General features: G+C 39.1%; 1 protein-coding gene across 1 annotated transcript; it reads left to right on the plus strand.

Moving 5' to 3' along the window:
* The first annotated feature begins 14,351 nt into the window (after positions 1–14,351).
* Positions 14,352–16,436, plus strand: LOC133125731 (uncharacterized). Its single transcript, XM_061237285.1, has 4 exons — positions 14,352–14,473; positions 14,878–14,989; positions 15,254–15,328; positions 15,585–16,436. Exons 1-4 carry the CDS (start codon positions 14,401–14,403, stop codon positions 16,078–16,080), a joined length of 756 nt encoding a protein of 251 aa, XP_061093269.1. The 5' UTR covers positions 14,352–14,400; the 3' UTR covers positions 16,081–16,436.
* The last annotated feature ends 1,542 nt before the right edge of the window (positions 16,437–17,978 follow it).

Here is a 17,978-nt window from a genome sequence, read left to right on the forward strand (position 1 = left end):
GCATCAAATTTAAAACTTGCATACCAGGCATACCAGGCAGTTAAATGATCAGCCCCTGTATATATTCAATCCCTTATCAAGACTTATACACCAACAAGACCCCTCCGTTCTGCCACTTCGTGCCGTCTGGCACCTCCTCCTCGCCACACCTGCACCTCCCACGCTCACGACTGCCCTGGAATGGCCTCCCGGTGGATGTCAGAACAGCATCTCTGACCTCCTTCAAGCGCAGACTGAAGACCCATTTCTTCAGGCTACACCTTTCCCTCCCCAACTCACCACCATGATTAGCCTTAGACTGTAATGGCACTGATGTATAGATATTGTTACTTGTATAGGTATTGTTATTTTTTTATTGGCTGTTGTATTGTTGTATTCTAGCTGCAATTGTGGTATGCTAGTTTGAAAATTGATTGTACTCTCAAAGGGTTCTGATTTTCTGTATGTTTACACTAGGACTCGGAACTGTCCTCTCAGGTCCTCTTTGCACTTGTTCTTGTGTTTAATTTGCACTTTGTTGTACGTCGCTCTGGATAAGAGTGTCTACTAAATGCCATGTAATGTAAGGCTGCCTTTCCACATTTCAGACCCTGCAGGACCGTCTCCAGTTCAGCGGCCTCAAAAGGCTCAGGGTTGCTATCCTCTCCGAGTTGTTTGCATTGTATCTTAAGCTCAGTCATAATTGAACTCTTCTGATGCTTTTATCTTAGCCTGCTTTTGCAATAGTTAGTAGGTGGGTCGAAAATTGATTGGGTGTGACAGGGGGTCGGCTTTGGGTAGGGGGTTTCTGTGCAGCTCCAAGGCGGCGGATGAGGCTCCAGCATTTTTTACTAGAGTGGGTGAAATTCAGCTCTGCTACAGTCTCCTCCCATTGTTCATGTTAGGTTGTGGTTAGCGATTCAATGAGATGGTCTGCTATCTCAGGGTCCCCTGATGTTTCGTAGGCTTGTAGGAGGGCAGCCCTTTCTCCGTCCAGGCATGGGACATAGAGGGGTTGGTAGTCTCGTGGGATTGCTGTGTGGGCAGCTTTGTAGATGGCCCCGCAAAACAGTTGTATGCTTAATCGGCAGTGATGTTTTGGAGTGGGATGGTGACTATACTCCGGTACAGGGCTTCGCTGTATTTCGTCCAGTTGGCTTTTCGGAAGTTCCATCGTATCTTCCTTGGGCTTTTAATTATTGGAAGATGTAGGCCAATGTGCATGAGTGATGGCCGGTGTATAATCTAAAGCTATTAGTATTAGTTGAGCTAGAAAAAGCACAGGATGTAGCATTTCCTATTTCTATTGCTTTTATTACAGAGATGTGTAGGCAATGGCTTGGCCTGGAGCCAACACTGATACAGTACATATTCCCAACAGTGTTTTAAATGTACAGTAGCTTGCACTGTATTATAGCATAGCGATTTGGTGACCAACTCCTCAGAAACAGACTCAGGAACCCGAAGACATGAGACAGCCACAGTTGATCCAATCAATGACAATTTATTTACCAATGTGCCCAGGGAGAGCTTCTGAAGGGCAGTTCAAGAGAACTCCAAAGAAACTTCATGATACATCTGTATTTATTGGCAATCCTTGATCACTTCCATTAGAATGTCCCCAAGGGGACAACTCTCTCTTTGGAGAATGGATTGAAATTCACTGCAATTGACTCAATTGATCAGATTGTTTTCACTGGATGATCCCTCTGTTGGAAAACTGCACTGGCCAAACACACCATTTGCATTTTTTCCCTTTCCAAAGATACTTTCAAATTCATTCATACATTTTCAAATTCAAATGGACTGGTTTGTCATTCAGCCAATATGTCCCAACAGTTCATTTCCCCGAAATCCTGACCCGTTGACTCGGCGGAAAAAGTGATTGTGATTCATTCACAAAAGGGAAAGACGGAAATGGATGACAAATGTGGATATGTTAGTTCTGCATTTTGTGCTATAAAGGTTGATTGTCTTACCACTGACAGTTATTGTAGCCAGCAGCAAGTCACCAAAGATCCCCCAAAGTCCCCAAAGATCAAGGAAAGATACAACATGCAGACCCACCTGAAACTGAGCGGGATCACAATAATTGGAGTTATTGCAACGTTGATTATGGCTGGGACAGGTATAGTGGATGTCATTTGCAATAGAGACTTACTCCCAAAATGAAAAACTTTACTTGACTTTGTTGAATTTTTGGTTTGACAAACCATCTATAACTATTTCTATGACTATGCTTTTTATTTTCATATAACTATACTCAATTGCAAATTTGAGTCAGATTATAAACTTGGGTAACCATACTATGAATGCGCCGACCATTTATATACTGTATGATATGGTTTGATGTGACAGTCAGGTTTGAGTTGAAGTTGTGGTTGAGGCTTGATGTTTTTCTTTCAAAATGATATGGTTAATTTCATTCTACTATAACAAATGGCTGAGAGGTACCGGTAAAGTGCTTATATTTTGAGTGCTCCAATGTAGCCTATATACTTAACAGTCTTCTGGATTTCACTCTCTGCAGAGGCACAGAAGTTTCACAGCTGCTGCCAAGAGGTGTCTAGAACGGAGTTCAGTGGCTCCATCACTGGCTACAGAATACAGAAATGGAACCCCCCTTGCGTCCAAGCTGTCATGTAAGAACTGCATAATTTCACTTGCTGGCAATGGCTCTGGGGTGTGGATTAGAGATTAGGAAAGTGGGATTTTAACAAAAAATGACTTAACTTGCTTGTAAATGGTGTACAAATCATATGCAAGCACTGCTTCATAAGAAGGCTGCTAAATAAATCAAAGCAACATTTCAAAACAGAATTCTTCCTAGCTTATTTAGTTGGTAAACAGGGGATACCGTAGGTGAAATTAACCTGATGGTCTTCCCTTTGTATTGACAGCTTTAAGACAGAGGAGGGAGAGGTCTGCATCCACCTGAAACAGGCCTGGGTTCTCCGGAAGATTCGTCATTTTGAGTAAGTCACTGACATTGTATGAAAACAGCTCCTCGGTTTCCAGGGTGCGTCACTTCTATTTCAAGTCACAGTTCAAGTACAGTAAGACCACAAAAAGTATATAATAGCCACGGTTCATGATTAATCAACTTGCTCCTTCAAGCAGACATGTGAATGGTGGACTAACAGAGAAGAAGAAGAAATAGACTGGATTTTAGAATTCGAAATCTGGTGACAGACCATTTAAGGATATTCTCTCTGTCTCTCTCTGTCTCAGGAGATCATCCCAAAGAAACAAGATGTCCCCAACTTCCTCTGTTCCACAGTACTCCACAGGAACTACTGGTTCAACCAGAGAGCTCATCGCATCTAGCCAATCATTCATTGGCACAACAAAGGCCAAACTGCTAAATCGACAAGCCTGACCAATCCTTATACCAATTGTCGTTAGTCAATTTTTTCACTTCTCAGGGGTACCTATGTTTTTGAATATTTATTGCAGGCCTATTTTATCCATACAAGTGCATTTGTTTTTATTTAAAGCATGTAATGCATATTATTTAAGATAAATATATTTAATTAATTTAACTGTAAATGATGACTGTAATTTGTTAATTTGTTAACTGTAAAAAAGCTGTAAAAGCTCAGAATGCCTTCACAGTGCAGGATATGTACACTTATAGATTTCACCAAATGTGCAACCTTCAGAAACTAAATAAAAACTGAATATTACAAATGTTATGAATTTCCAAGCAATTATGTGAATAAAATAAAAATGTAAAACCTCAACCCAGCTATAATTGAGTCTTTCAGACAGCCATGAACAACTCAATTACAAATGGACTATTGCATACATAATGTTTGCTCTTCTGTCTGTTAGTTTATTTGTTATTTCTTGTATTTATTATTTTTCAATATTCATATCTAGTCTTAATCCATTACAGTTCATTGCATTCGTCTTCCTGTTCTGTCTGTGTCTGCGCTTCTGAGCCCATGTCACTCTGTCTGCATGCTGCACTATTCGGTTTTCGTTTCCCCATTGTTATTATATTACTGCCATTCATGTTCCATGTATTTCTGAAACCCTCCTCACTCCCATGCCACGCCTAGTATGTCACTTCCCTTTGTGTATTTAAACCCCAGACTCTGTTATACCCATTGTCAGAATGTTGATCATATTTCAGTTGCCGATTCCTTGTAAGCCTGATTTATTGAGATTCCTGCAGACAGCCCTTTGCCTGATTTCTGAGTTTCCCTTTGGTTTTGTTTGCACATCGGATTATTTTGGTTTTGATATAATTTTTCTGCTTTTATCGACTTGCCTTTTGTACCACAGCCCTTTGATTTCCCGGATTTTGACCCCTGATTTTGTTTACTGCTATTCTTTTGCAACTCCATTTGGCACTGTATCTTCTGATTACCTGCCTTTTGATATTTGCATATTCCCTGGTCTGTGCTTGGGTCTTCTGAATGGTACATTACAAGTCCGTTGATAAGAGACCTTCTAAAACAGTGTTCCTCAAATGGTGGCTCACAAACAATACAAATGTATTTTTTTTTTCATCAGGTCTTTGGCATTTTTACATTTAAGCATTGTATATTTTGATTTTTTGGAATTGTAGCATTTTCATTTTCGAGGCATGAAATATCATTTCACAAAATCACACAAATTGAACAATTATAAAATGGCACCACATAATATTAACAAGATCCCTGATGTAATCTCAGCACAATCTAATGCTGATGACTAAAAGCAATAGATGTCATCAGATTTCAGTACACCAATCAACTCAGAGTTGCACTTAAAAGTTCACACGTCAGAGAAAGGAAAAAGAAGCTGTATTGCACTCTCTTGCCATCAACATGAATTTCCACAATTATTGGCACCCCTGGTTTAATACTTTTTGCAAACACTCTTGGGAAAGAAGACGGCCATGAGTCTTTTCCCTTTAGTTTAGAGAACGTATTTGGAGGGATTTTTGACCATTCCTCCATGCATAACTTCTCAGAATTATTGATATTGACAGAATTATTGCATATACACCTTCCTCTTCAGACCACAGGTTCTTCATGGGATTTAAGTCTGGAGGCTGAGATGGCCATTGCAGAACATGGATGTTAATGAACGTTTGGAGTCATTGTCCCTGCTGGACAATCTACCTATGACCAAGTCTCAGCTTCCTAGCAGAGGCAACAAGATTTTCTGCCAGGATTTGAATTCATTGTGCCATTGAATGGCCATTACTGCCAAACGTGTTGATGATGTGTACGGCAAAAACTTTCAATTTTAGTCTCACCCGTTTTGTTTGTTGTGAACAGTAAGGGCTTTCTTTGTGCTACCCCTCCAAAGAGTTTGTTGGTATGAAGGTGCCATTTCATGGTTCTTTGTGGGACTCGGTAAACCTAAGCTAAAGATGAAAACCAAACTGTGATCATTGGGTTGCTGACGGCCTCCCTTGGAGATAATACCAACCATATTCCTTATAATGCCATAATTTTGGCATCTGTGGTTTTCAGAAAAAAATAACTACTAAATAAAAAGCATTGAGAAATGAGAGTAAATGGATTGAAATAAAAATATATAGTTCACCCATATGTTTGAACATGCCATATACATTCAGTGAGCACTTTTTATTCATTAGACTTCTTTTTTAAACTCATTAAGTCTTCTGCTGCTGTAGCTTATCCACTTAGAGTTATGCGTTGCGTGTTCAGAGATGCTCTTCTGCATACCGCTGTTGTAATGCATGGTTATTTGCATTACTGTCACCTTCCTGTTAGCTTTGACCAGTCTAGCCTTTCTCCTCTGACCTCATTAGCATTGCGTTTCTGTCGGCAGAATTGCTACTCACTGGATGTTTTTTTTTTCTTTTTCGCACCATTCTCTGCAAACTCTAGAGACTGTTGTGCGTGAAAATCCCCAGAGATCAGCAGTTACTCAAATCATCCTGTCTGGCATGGTCTGAAAAACAGCTGAACCTCTTGACCATGTCTGCATGCTTTTATGCATTTAATTGCTGCCACATGATTGGCTGATTAAATATTTGCATTAACAAGCTGGTATACAGGTCTACCTAATACACTGGGTATAGATCATTATCCATGTTGTTTATTATATGCAGCCTTTTTATCCATTTTCAAAAAAGGTGCCAAAAATTCTAGAGCTTCTCATATCTGTGTTGGTTATTGAGCTGGTCTATGTGGCTCAATTTAGCTGTTCAAGCTGCTCTAACATTAAACAGGAAATTGAAGTTGAAATTGAAATTGAGGCACAGTTTTCAGTGTCACAACATAGCTGCATTGAAGATTGTGCACATTTATTGCATCAACTATGTCAGCATATACAGATTCACACATCTCATAGACCCTTGAGGTAGACAGCGATGTGAGTATGTGTGTGTATGTATGTGTGACAGTCGTGAATTGAAGCGTATGTAAGACTATGGAATTAGTGGAGAAATTAGTGTTTGTGCAGCAAACACTGTGGTCATCGATGAGCAATGTTTGTTCACCCATACGTTAGAGGCAACTATATTTATCAGACCAATATGGGTGTGGGTGGAGGGGGGCTGGGGCCAAAGGGCGGAGGTGTTAGATATAGTGGCTAATGTTACATTTCCATAAACATGACACGGTGCATGACACATTTCCATAATTATTGCACACATGCATATAAATCAGCATAACATAACATTTTTTTACATTATTGGCATTTGGCAGACGCTCTTATCCAGAGCGACGTACAACAAAGTGCATACGGATAACCAGGGATAAGTTCGCTGAAAGACCCTAGAGGGAAGTACAATTTCAATTGCTACCTGTACAACAAAGATAAGGACGAGGGCCCTTTTTTTTTTTTTTTCTTTTTTTTTCTTTTTTTTTTTTTGAGAACAAAGAAACAAACAACAGAGCAAAAGTGACCAAAGTTAACTATCCAAACACTGCTTACCTAGCCAACTAAGAATACCGATACACAAAGCAAGTCACAGAGACAACAATTAAGGTTCACAGGGAGGTAGGGAGGGATGGGGAGAGGTGCTGCTTGAAGAGGTGTGTCTTCAGCTTGCGCTTGAAGGTGGGGAGAGATTCTACAGTTCTGACCTCAACGGGGAGTTCGTTCCACCACCGAGGAGCCAGAACAGACGGTAGTCGTGAGCGTGATGTGGAGGTTCGGAGAGGGGGAGGTGCCAAGCGGCCTGTGGAGGCTGAACGAAGAGGTCTGGCAGGGGTGTAGGGTCTGATGATTTTTTGTAGATAAGCTGGGGAAGACCCCTTAACTGCTTGGAAGGCTAGCACCAATGTTTTGAATTTGATGCGAGCCATGACAGGCAGCCAGTGGAGGGAAGTAAGCAGGGGGGTGACGTGTGAGTATTTGGGAAGGTTGAAGACCAGACGAGCTGCTGCATTCTGGATGAGTTGGAGGGGTCTGATGGCAGACGCTGGGAGGCCAGCTAAGAGGGAATTGCAGTAGTCCAGGCGGGACAGAACCATCGCTTGGACCAGGAGCTGGGTCGAGTAGGGGGTGAGAAAGGGGCGGATTCTCCGTATGTTGTATTTTTGCTCAAGAGCATCTCACTTTTCCTGCTCCTCCTGCCAGCTGACATCAATGAAATAATGTCTGGCTCCCATAAACTTGTGGTTTTGGCTGTCCTTGTGTTTGGATGCTTGGACTTAGTGTCAGCATGTGAGTATTCCTATTCATTTGAGTTTACTGAAGTACCAAAGGTCAGAAATGCAATTCATAATAATTTATTTAAATTCATTTAAAATTCAGTATTTTCAAATGCAAGATATGACAATAAGTTTCATATAGAGACATAGCATATACAAACATCATTCTGTGCATATACTGTTTAGTATACACAATTTCTATTGTATTTTGTTAGAGGAATGTCTTGTAGTGTGATGGACCTGTGAATGCAATAGATGACTTATGCCTGATTTAGGCAGATTTTTTAGAATGAAGACACACTGCAGGTTGTCTGGTAAGAGACTGTTAAATGTTGAATTTAATGGGCCATCTTCATCACCACTGTTCTGTTTACACACATGCAAACTGTGATTTCCTCCAAAGTTTCCCTTTAAAGTTCATTGAACTTAGTTACGTTTCTCAGTGATATGACGGGTGTCTAACCAGCTGATGATAAGGCGGGTCTTCTGGCTGCGCGTCCCATAGGTCTCTGCAAGGGCTGAATGATGGCTCAGTCAACGAATAGAAAACAATTTAAACTCTGAACATTGACGAATACGCTTGGCCTTTTTTAGCACAGCCACCTTGCTCAGCTAGAGTACACAAAGTTACTGCTAGTTTTAGCAGTAGTCCTTCTGTGCAGGCTAATCACGGCTTCTATGACCATCACAGGCTAACTGCCCTGTTGACATTCCATGTGAAGTCTTGAAAGTTTTGAAAACCTTCCATTGTCCCTCAGTCATTACCTGCAAAGGTGGGAATGACTACTGGGCATGTTCACAGCACAAACCAATTACATCATCTACAGATCCCAGAAATGCATTTAATTTGACCTTGCAGTTGTCTGCAAAATCAGTGCAGTTCTTGTACCTAAGAACAGATTTTAAAGAGGGCCAAAACAAGCTTATATTATTTAGCCGAATAACTAATAAAGTGATTTATTTTCCCTTTATTAGAGCCATGCCTAGTAGGAATAATGTTCAGTGGGGATACAAATTGTGGAACTATTTTTAAAAGACTATTTAAAGAAGTTTATTATTGTTTGTGGAAATATGTGAGTATACTCTGTGTGTGTGTGTGTGTGTGTGTGTGTGTGTGTGTGTGTGTGTGTGTGTGTGTGTGTGTGTGTGTGTGTGTGTGTGTGTGCGTGGGTGCAGGCATGTGGGGAAGGGGGTCTTCAATCTTCCCTATTCAAGCAATAATATGCATCTTACTGCATTGCAAAAAAACTGTTTCACCTACGTTTTATTTTGAGCCACCCTAGATATCTGTGTAGTTAAAATGGTCATCAGATAAGCTTGTTTATAATATGTAAAACAGAACCAGGGCACTGACATTCTTTCCTGCTGTTCTAAAAAGTTTTCAATTCAAACCACAGATATTCGACCAACTAAACCACCAAATGCTGCAAGAAGGCACCACCCAATAAAGTCACCGTTGAGATTATCAGCTACGAGCGCCAAAATGCCCTGGATGTTTGTGTGGATGCCATCATGTGAGCTCTTAGTATTTATTTTCGTCTTAATCACTCTTTTTAAGATTAAGTTATATTTACGTTCTATACATTTCCCACACCTCAAAAAAATGGCACACCCAAGATGGATGACTGGGTCCTGGGGTATAGGCTGAAACTATTAGGGTCATATTAAATCTGTTTCAATAAAGTTAGGGATGATTGTTGTGCACTATGTGAATCCAAAATATATAATATATATTAAACATTTAGGAATATTAAGTAATGTTTTCTAACCACTGTAATAAAAAATAGAAAAATTGTCCGAAAATATCTTGCCCTGTGCTGGAAAAACGTGTCACTAATGACTATTATATTTAGTAATCTAAACAGTATATTTAATATTCCAGCTTCATTTAACATTTGCTTTCACCTTCCATCTAGATTTCAAACAAAGAAACATGTCAAATTTTGCACTGCTCCCAACGCACCCTGGGTACAAAAAAAAGTCAAAGGTATTTTAATCAAAATGTTCTTATTCTGTATTTAGCTAAATTGTTTGTGATGGTTTGTATTTAGAATCATACTTTAACATGCTATTTCATCATTGAACTTTTCCTTGGAAGTATTATGATGTCATTTTAGTTGTTGGGACTCAGTAATTCAGATGCAGATTTAAGTCAAGTCAACTCAACTTTATTTGTATAGCACATTTACATGCAGCAACAGCTGAAACCAAAGTGCTTTACAGATTTAGGAAAATAAAAATAAGGAGCATAAATGCAGATAAAAGTGCAGCAGTACCAAATAGAATACAATATAAAACAATATATGATAATAATTAAAAAAGGAGAGCGAATAAAAGGGCTAAAAGCAATTAAAAACAAGCCTGGGAGCACAGTGGGAATTATATTGATATTTGGTCCTTTTTCAGAATTGGACAAGAAACAATGAGGAGAACATGGAAATGGATTTCGGAATGGATTCAACATTTTTATTCAAGCGCGCCATTGTTAATTTACTATTTAGATTTTTTCAATTAAAGTTTCAGAAAAATATGTCCATATGTATGTTTCTTAGCTATTTTTTCTGATTATGCTGTATGCTAATATATTATTATACTGTATATTATACTGTATATTATTATTTTGCAGAATCTGTGAATCAAAACAAAATTAAAGTAAGCACCGCAAGTCTAGTTTTTTAAATTTAATTTTAATAAACAACTATTGCATGTTAATTCCATTTTGACCATAAGTACCGACTTGTTCAGATCCTTAAAACTAGCTTTATGCTGGGTCTTTGCAAATATAAAATAAGACTTTCAACCTGGGCGTTTGGAGACAAAGTGACTAATCAACTAACAGTCAATTTGGGTAGTTCAGATTTAATCACGTAACTAACTCACTAACGTTATCTCCCGTTTTCAAGTCTGCTCTGTAACTCCGCCTCTCTGTCCTATCCCTGATTACTTGCTTAGTTTCAACGAAGTGTTCGCACCTGTCTCTCACTATCACTATGCCTCAAAACTCTATGCAAATGTCTACTCCCTAATCTGGAGCAGTCTGTATTACATGTTTGTCTATGTGCATCCAGTCTGTGTTCATTCAGCCCTCCTCACTCCTGTGCCCCACCTAGTATGTCACTTCCCCTCATGTATTTAAACCTCAGTCTCTGCTTGATACTTTGTCAGAATGTTGATCAATTTTCAGTTGCCGATTCATTGTAACCTGATTATTTGAGATTCATGAACGACGTCCTTTGCCATTGACACTTTTCCCTTCCGACTTCATTGACTTTGTTTTTGCCTAGCCCTTTTTGTACTTGTGACTTTCAGATTATAGGCTCTTGCTTTGTTTTTTGACCATTCTTTAGCATCTCAATTCTGGCATTGCTTGAACTGTTTACCTGGCTTGATATTGGACTGAATAACGACAACTTTTTGCATACTCCCTGCGTCTGGGTCCTCTGAATGGTACCTTACACAGACTGTGATTAACCCCTAACCCCAATTGTTTGCATTATGCAGGTTTGCTTTGTTATCATTTGCTTGTTTTCTCTGAATTCTTCATATATGTATCAAATGTTTAGTGGCCATGTGTCCACACTTTCACAACATGCAATTTACAGACATAAGCCACATTTGATTGAGACACATATTCTCTAAATGGTTGGTATAGTGGAAATGTTGTTGGAAATGGTGATTTACGATTATAATACAAATAATTATCTTCCACTTGAAGTTCTTTCATTTTCCTGTTGTCACTGTCCTTGTAGTTGTATTTACCCATAGATCTTTAATGACTCCTCTTTTTTTGAACCACAAAGACCTTCATGATGGTGTCCATGGTCGACGACACTGACTTAGTCGCCAGGCCTTCAATTGCAGGGAAATTCACAGAAAGCGCTCACTGAAAGTGAAATACAAGAAAACCATGATTTCCTGTCTTTGCAGCATGATCAGGGCAGTCTAACTCCCCCTAACCCCAGCCCTTTTGTACACACATGCACACACACACACGCACGTGCACGCACACGCACACGCACACACACACACACACACACACACACACACACACACACACACACACACATACAAACCAGCACACCCACGCGTACAGTGGGCTCCAAAATTATTGGCACCCTTAACAAAAATTGAGAAAAAAGGTTGCATATAATAAACAACATGGATAATGATTGATATTTTAAGTTCAAATATACAGGACATCTATTTACTTTTATTTCAATACATTTACTCTCATGTTTCAATGTTCTTTAATTTAGTTAATCTCAGTCTAAAGGAACTATATTGTGACATTGCATCACTTTCTGTCTCACTAGAGTTTAAAAATGAGGTGACATGCATGCAAAATCCCTTTGTCAACCAACAGCATGGGAAGATAGATAGAAACCTGTAAAGCAGGGAAGTCCCACTGAGGCCAAGGTCTCTTTTTCAGGGGAGCCCTGTTTACAATAAAACATTTGCAGTGACAGTTTTAGAAAAAAAAACTTTACAGATTCGATCCACAGAATTCACATACACCACGCAAAATATAGGGATAAAATAATTAAATAAATAAATAAAAAAGACATAAGAGAGGGAATAGTGATCTGATTGTCCTAATTTATCACTAAAGCCAGGTGCATTCAGCCTCTTTTAGTATCATATCCATCACTAATTTCTTGAAGGACTTGATCGAGGTAAGGCAATCTAACTTCAGTATATCCTGGTATTTATTCCACATATATGGTGAAAATACGGTAAAAGTTGTATTGCCCAGAATTGTTCTAGTTCTGGGTGCCTCTAACGTAATCCAATCTTGAGATCTGATATGATGACTTGCGATTGTGATGGACAGAAGCCTGGTCAGGTAGAGAGGAAGTTTGCCTCCCAAGACTTTATAAATAAATAGAATGCTATTTTGCTTCCTTCTATAATGAAGAGAATACCATCCTACTGAACTACATAAAGCACAGTGATGTGTTCGGAAACCATCTCCTGTAATGAAACGCAATGCGCTATGATAAATTGCATGGGTAAAGGGGATAAAGGGCCTTAAAGTACTGTTAGTGGTAATGCCTGTACAGGACATCTCTGTACTTAATATAGGTAAGATTGTCACCTACACAATCCTCTTTCTATTGTCCAATGAAAAACCGGATGTATTCCTGTAAAGAAAAAACCTTTATTTTTTAGTTGACCACATGCCATTTAAAAGAGAAATCAAGACCCAGCCAGATACCTAAGTATTTGTAGTTCTGAACTTGCTTAACTTGAGCACCAGTCAATGAGGACATAGCAGTATTTGGCTTAGTATTAGAAAAGAAAAGTAGAAAAGATCATGTACTTAATTTTTCAGTATTCAAAACGAGTTCAAGACCAGCTAGGGCATGCTGTATAACATTAAAAGCTGATTTTAAGTAAGGGCCTTGGTGCCCGTTGGTGCTGAGGAGTAAAGCACTGCGTCATCAGCCTAATAATGAGCCTTACAATTTGCTTGCTAGCAATATCATTTATATAGACTGTAAATAAAATTGGTCCAAGTATGGATCCTTGGGGAACTCTTTTCTTAACTTAAAAATATATTTTTGACTTCACATCACCAACCATTTTAGCTTGAGTTCTATTTGAAAGGTAATCCTGGAACCATGAACAGGCTGTCCTATCAAATCCGATGGAGGACAACTTTTTTATTAAGACTATGGTCTACTATATCAAAAGCTTTTGCTAGATCGATAAAAATATTGTTGAAAGTTAAAAAGTTGCATAGTTGTTGCTTAGCAAGTGATTCCAAGATCTTAGCCAGACAAGACTATTTTGAGATGGGCCGATAGCTGTTTACTGAACTGCCATCACCACCCTTGAATAATGGAAGAACATGAGCAGCTTTCCATACACTGGGAATACTCCCGGTCGATAATGACAAATATTAGCTACCGATTGTGCAATCAGTGGGGCTGTGAGATTTGGGAATAAATGTTCCTCTACAGCAGATTTATTCACATCTATTGTGGCGGCCTGATCGGGGATCGGTACACCACTGGAGTGGAACGACCCGTGCGCCGGCACCAAGAGCTGGGGAAAATAATTTAGGGAGGAGTCCATGGCCACCGCACCAGAGACGGGCCGACCCTACCACTACCTCACCACGTGCTGGAGGTGTTAAGGGCCAGTACTTTTCATTGCGGAAACCGGCCTGATCTACACAGAGCATCTTCTCCTGGAGACATACGTTGTAGTATAAGGCATTCCAAGATTTTAGAGGGAACACAGATTTACCAATGTGCCCAGGGAGAGCTTCTGAAGGGCAGTCCAAGAGAACTCCAAAGAAACTTCATGATACATCTGTCTTTATTGGCAATCCTTGATCACTTCCATTAGAATGTCCCCAAGGGGACAACTCTCTCTTTGGAGAATGGGTTGAAATTCACTGCAATAGATCATTGACTCAATTGATCAGATTGTTTTCACTGGATGATCCCTCTGCACTGGCCAAACACACCATTTGCATTTTTTCCCTTTCCAAAGATACTTTCAAATTCATTCATACATTTTCAAATTCAAATGGACTGGTTTCTCATTCAGCCAATATGTCCCAACAGTTCATTTCCCCGAAATCCTGACCCTTTGACTCAGCAGAAAAAGTGATTGTGATTCATTCACAAAAAGGAAAGACGGAAATGATTACTAATATGGATATGAAGTTAGTTCTGCATTTTGTGCTATAAAGGTTGATTGTCTTACCACTGACAGTTATTGTAGCCAGCAGCAAGTCACCAAAGATCCCCCGAAGTCCAAGGAAAGGAAAGATTCCAAACACAACATGCAGACCCTCCTGAAACTGAGCTGGATCACAATAATTGGAGTTATTGCAACGTTGATTATGGCTGGGACAGGTATAGTGGATGTCATTTGCAATAGAGATTTTCTCCCAAAATGAAAAACTTTGTTGAATTTTTGGTTTGACAAGCCATCTATAACTATTTCTATGACTATGCTTTTTATTTTCATATAACTATACTCAATTACAAATTTGAGTCAGATTATATACTCGGGTAACCATACTATGAATGCGCCAACCATTTATATACTGAATGATATGGCTTGATCTGACAGTCAATTTCACAGTTTGAGTTGAAGTTGTGGTTGAGGCTTGATGTTTTTCTTTCAAAATGATATAGTTAAATTCATTCTAATATAACACATGAAATGGCTGAGAGGTAACGGTAAAGTGCTTATATTTTGAGTGCTCCAATGTAGCCTATATACTTAACAGTCGTCTGGATTTCACTCTCTGCAGAGGCACAGAAGTTTCACAGCTGCTGCAAAGAGGTGTCTAGAACGGAGTTCAGTGGCCCCATCACTGGCTACAGAATACAGAAATGGGACCCCCCTTGTGTCCAAGCTGTCATGTAAGAACTGCAGAATTTAACTTGCTGGCAATGGCTCTGGGGTGTGGATTAGAGTTTAGGGAAGTGGGATTCTAACAAAAAATGACTTAACTTGCTCGTAAATGGTGTAAAAACAGAAATCATATGCATGCACTGCTTCATTAGAAGGCTGCTAAATAAATAAAAGCAACATTTCCAAACAGAATTCTTCCTAACATATTTAGTTGGTAAACAGGGGATACCGTAGGTGAAATTAACCTGAAGGTCTTCCCTTTGTATTGACAGCTTTGAGACAGAGGAGGGAGAGGTCTGCATCCACCTGAAACAGGCCTGGGTTCTCCGGAAGATTCGTCATTTTGAGTAAGTCACTGACATTGTATGAAAACAGCTCAACGGTTTCCAGGGTCCAAGTCACTTCTATTTCAAGTCACAGTTCAAGTACAGGAAGACCAGAAAAAGTATATAATAGCCACGGTTCATGATTAATCAACTTGCTCCTTCAAGCAGACATGTGAATGCTGGACTAACAGAGAAGAAGAAAAAATAGACTGGATTTTAGAATTCGAAATCTGGTGGCAGACCATTTAATGATATACTCTGTCTCTCTCTGTCTCAGGAGATCATCCCAAAGAAACAAGATGTCCCCAACATCCTCTGTTCCACAGTATTCCACAGGAACTACTCGTTCAACCAGAGAGCTGATCGCATCATCCCACAGAAACAACATATCCCCAACATCCTCTGTTCCACAGTACTCCACAGGAACTACTGGTTCAACGAGAGAGCTGATCGCATCATCCCACAGAAACAACATATCCCCAGCATTCTCTGTTCCACAGTACTCCACAGGAACTACTGGTTCAACCAGAGAGCTGATCGCATCATCCCACATAAACAACATATCCCCAACATCTTCTGTTCCACAGTATTCCACAGGAACTACTGGTTTAACCAGAGAGCTCATCGCATCATCCCACAGAAACAACATATCCCCAACATCCTCTGTTCCACAGTACTCCACAGGAACTACTGGTTCAACCAAAGAGCTCATCACATCTAACCAATCATTCACTGGTACAACAAAGGCCAAACTGCTAAATCGACAAGCCTAACCAATCCTTATACCAAGATCAATTTTTTCACTTCTCAGGGGTACCTATGTTTTTGAATATTTATTGCAGGCCTATTTTATCCATACAAGTGCATTTGTTTTTATTTAAAGCATGTAATGCATATTATTTAAGATAAATATATTTAATTAATTTAAGTGTAAATGATAACTGTAATTTGTTAATTTGTTAACTGTAAAAAAGCTGTAAAAGCTCAGAATGCCTTCACAGTGCAGGATATGTACACTTATAGATTTCACCAAATGTGCAACCTTCAGAAACTAAATAAAAACTGAATATTACAAATGTTATGAATTTCCAAGCAATTATGTGAATAAAATAAAAATGTAAAACCTCAACCCAGCTATAATTGAGTCTTTCAGACAGCCATGAACAACTCAATTACAAATGGACTATTGCATACATAATGTTTGCTCTTCTGTCTGTTAGTTTATTTGTTATTTCTTGTATTTATTATTTTTCAATATTCATATCTAGTCTTAATCCATTACAGTTCATTGCATTCGTCTTCCTGTTCTGTCTGTGTCTGCGCTTCTGAGCCCATGTCACTCTGTCTGCATGCTGCACTATTCGGTTTTCATTTCCCCATTGTTATTATATTACTGCCATTCATGTTCCTCACCATGTATTTCTGAAACCCTCCTCACTCCCTAGCCACGCCTAGTATGTCACTTCCCTTTGTGTATTTAAACCCCAGTCTCTGTTATACCCATTGTTAGAATGTTGATCATATTTCAGTTGCCGATTCCTTGTAAGCCTGATTTATTGAGATTCCTGCAGACAGCCCTTTGCCTGATTTCTGAGTTACCCTTTGGTTTTGTTTGCACATCGGATTATTTTGGTTTTGATATTATTTTTCTGCTTTCATCGACTTAGTTTTTGCCTAGCCCTTTTGTACCACAGCCCTTTGATTTCCTGGATTTTGACCCCTGATATTGTTTACTACTATTCTTTTGCAACTCGATTTGGCTCTGTATCTTCTGATTACCTGCCTTTTGATATTTACATATTCCCAGGTCTGCGCTTGGGTCTTCTGAATGGTACATTATAAGTCCGTTGATAAGAGACCTTCTGAAACGGTGTTCCTCAATTGGTCGCTCACAAACAATACAAATGTTTTTTTTTTTTTTCATCAGGTGGCATTTTTACATTTAAGCATTGTATATTTTGATTTTTTGGAATTGTAGCATTTTCATTTTCGAGGCATGAAATGTCATTTCAGAAATTCACACAAATTGAACAATTATAAAATGGCACCACATAATATTAACAAGATCCCTGATGTACTCTCAGCACAATCTAATGCTGATGACTAAAAGCAATGGATGTCATTCCCTTTGTTCACAGTGGATCGATGCCATGGCACTGAATTACTGATCTTTGAACCAAGTCATCAGATTTCAGTACACCAATCATCTCAGAGTTGCACTTCAAAGTTCACACATCAGAGAAAGGAAAAAGAAGCCATCTGCCCTGGTGAAGTCGAGGGTGTGGTCTAGTGGTTTTCAGAGACTCTTGCCCAAAGCAGCTTGATTTGGCACATTTATCTTGTATTGCACTCTCAGTTTTTTTTTCTTTTCTTTTTTTACATAAATTGAACAGTATTTCTTTATGTAAAAAAATAGGCATAAAGGGTATACTAATAAAAGGCTGTACAGTGGGCTCCAGAATTATTGGCACCCTTTATAATGATGCACAAAAAGTGCATTCGTTATTGACATAAGCTTTATTTTCCAACATACAGTAATGTAGTATGCTTTATTAATGATTCAATAGAATCAAACAAAGTCAAACATTTTTCAAATAAAACATGAATTTCCACAATTATTGGCACCCCTGGTTTAATACTTTTTGCAAACACTCTTGGGAAAGAAGACAGC

The sequence above is a fragment of the Conger conger genome, chromosome 4 (assembly GCF_963514075.1).
Source record: "Conger conger chromosome 4, fConCon1.1, whole genome shotgun sequence".
In the NCBI taxonomy this organism is placed as follows: Eukaryota; Metazoa; Chordata; class Actinopteri; order Anguilliformes; family Congridae; genus Conger; species Conger conger.

What these genes read in the sequence shown, in the direction of transcription:
- LOC133125731 (XM_061237285.1), top strand. Translation starts at nt 14,401, where the DNA reads ATGCAGACCCTCCTGAAACTGAGCTGGATCACAATAATTGGAGTTATT. An exon ending in GTTGATTATGGCTGGGACAG is followed by an intron (nt 14,474 to 14,877) that starts GTATAGTGGATG and finishes CACTCTCTGCAG; the next exon opens with AGGCACAGAAGTTTCACAGC. An exon ending in CGGAAGATTCGTCATTTTGA is followed by an intron (nt 15,329 to 15,584) that starts GTAAGTCACTGA and finishes TCTCTGTCTCAG; the next exon opens with GAGATCATCCCAAAGAAACA.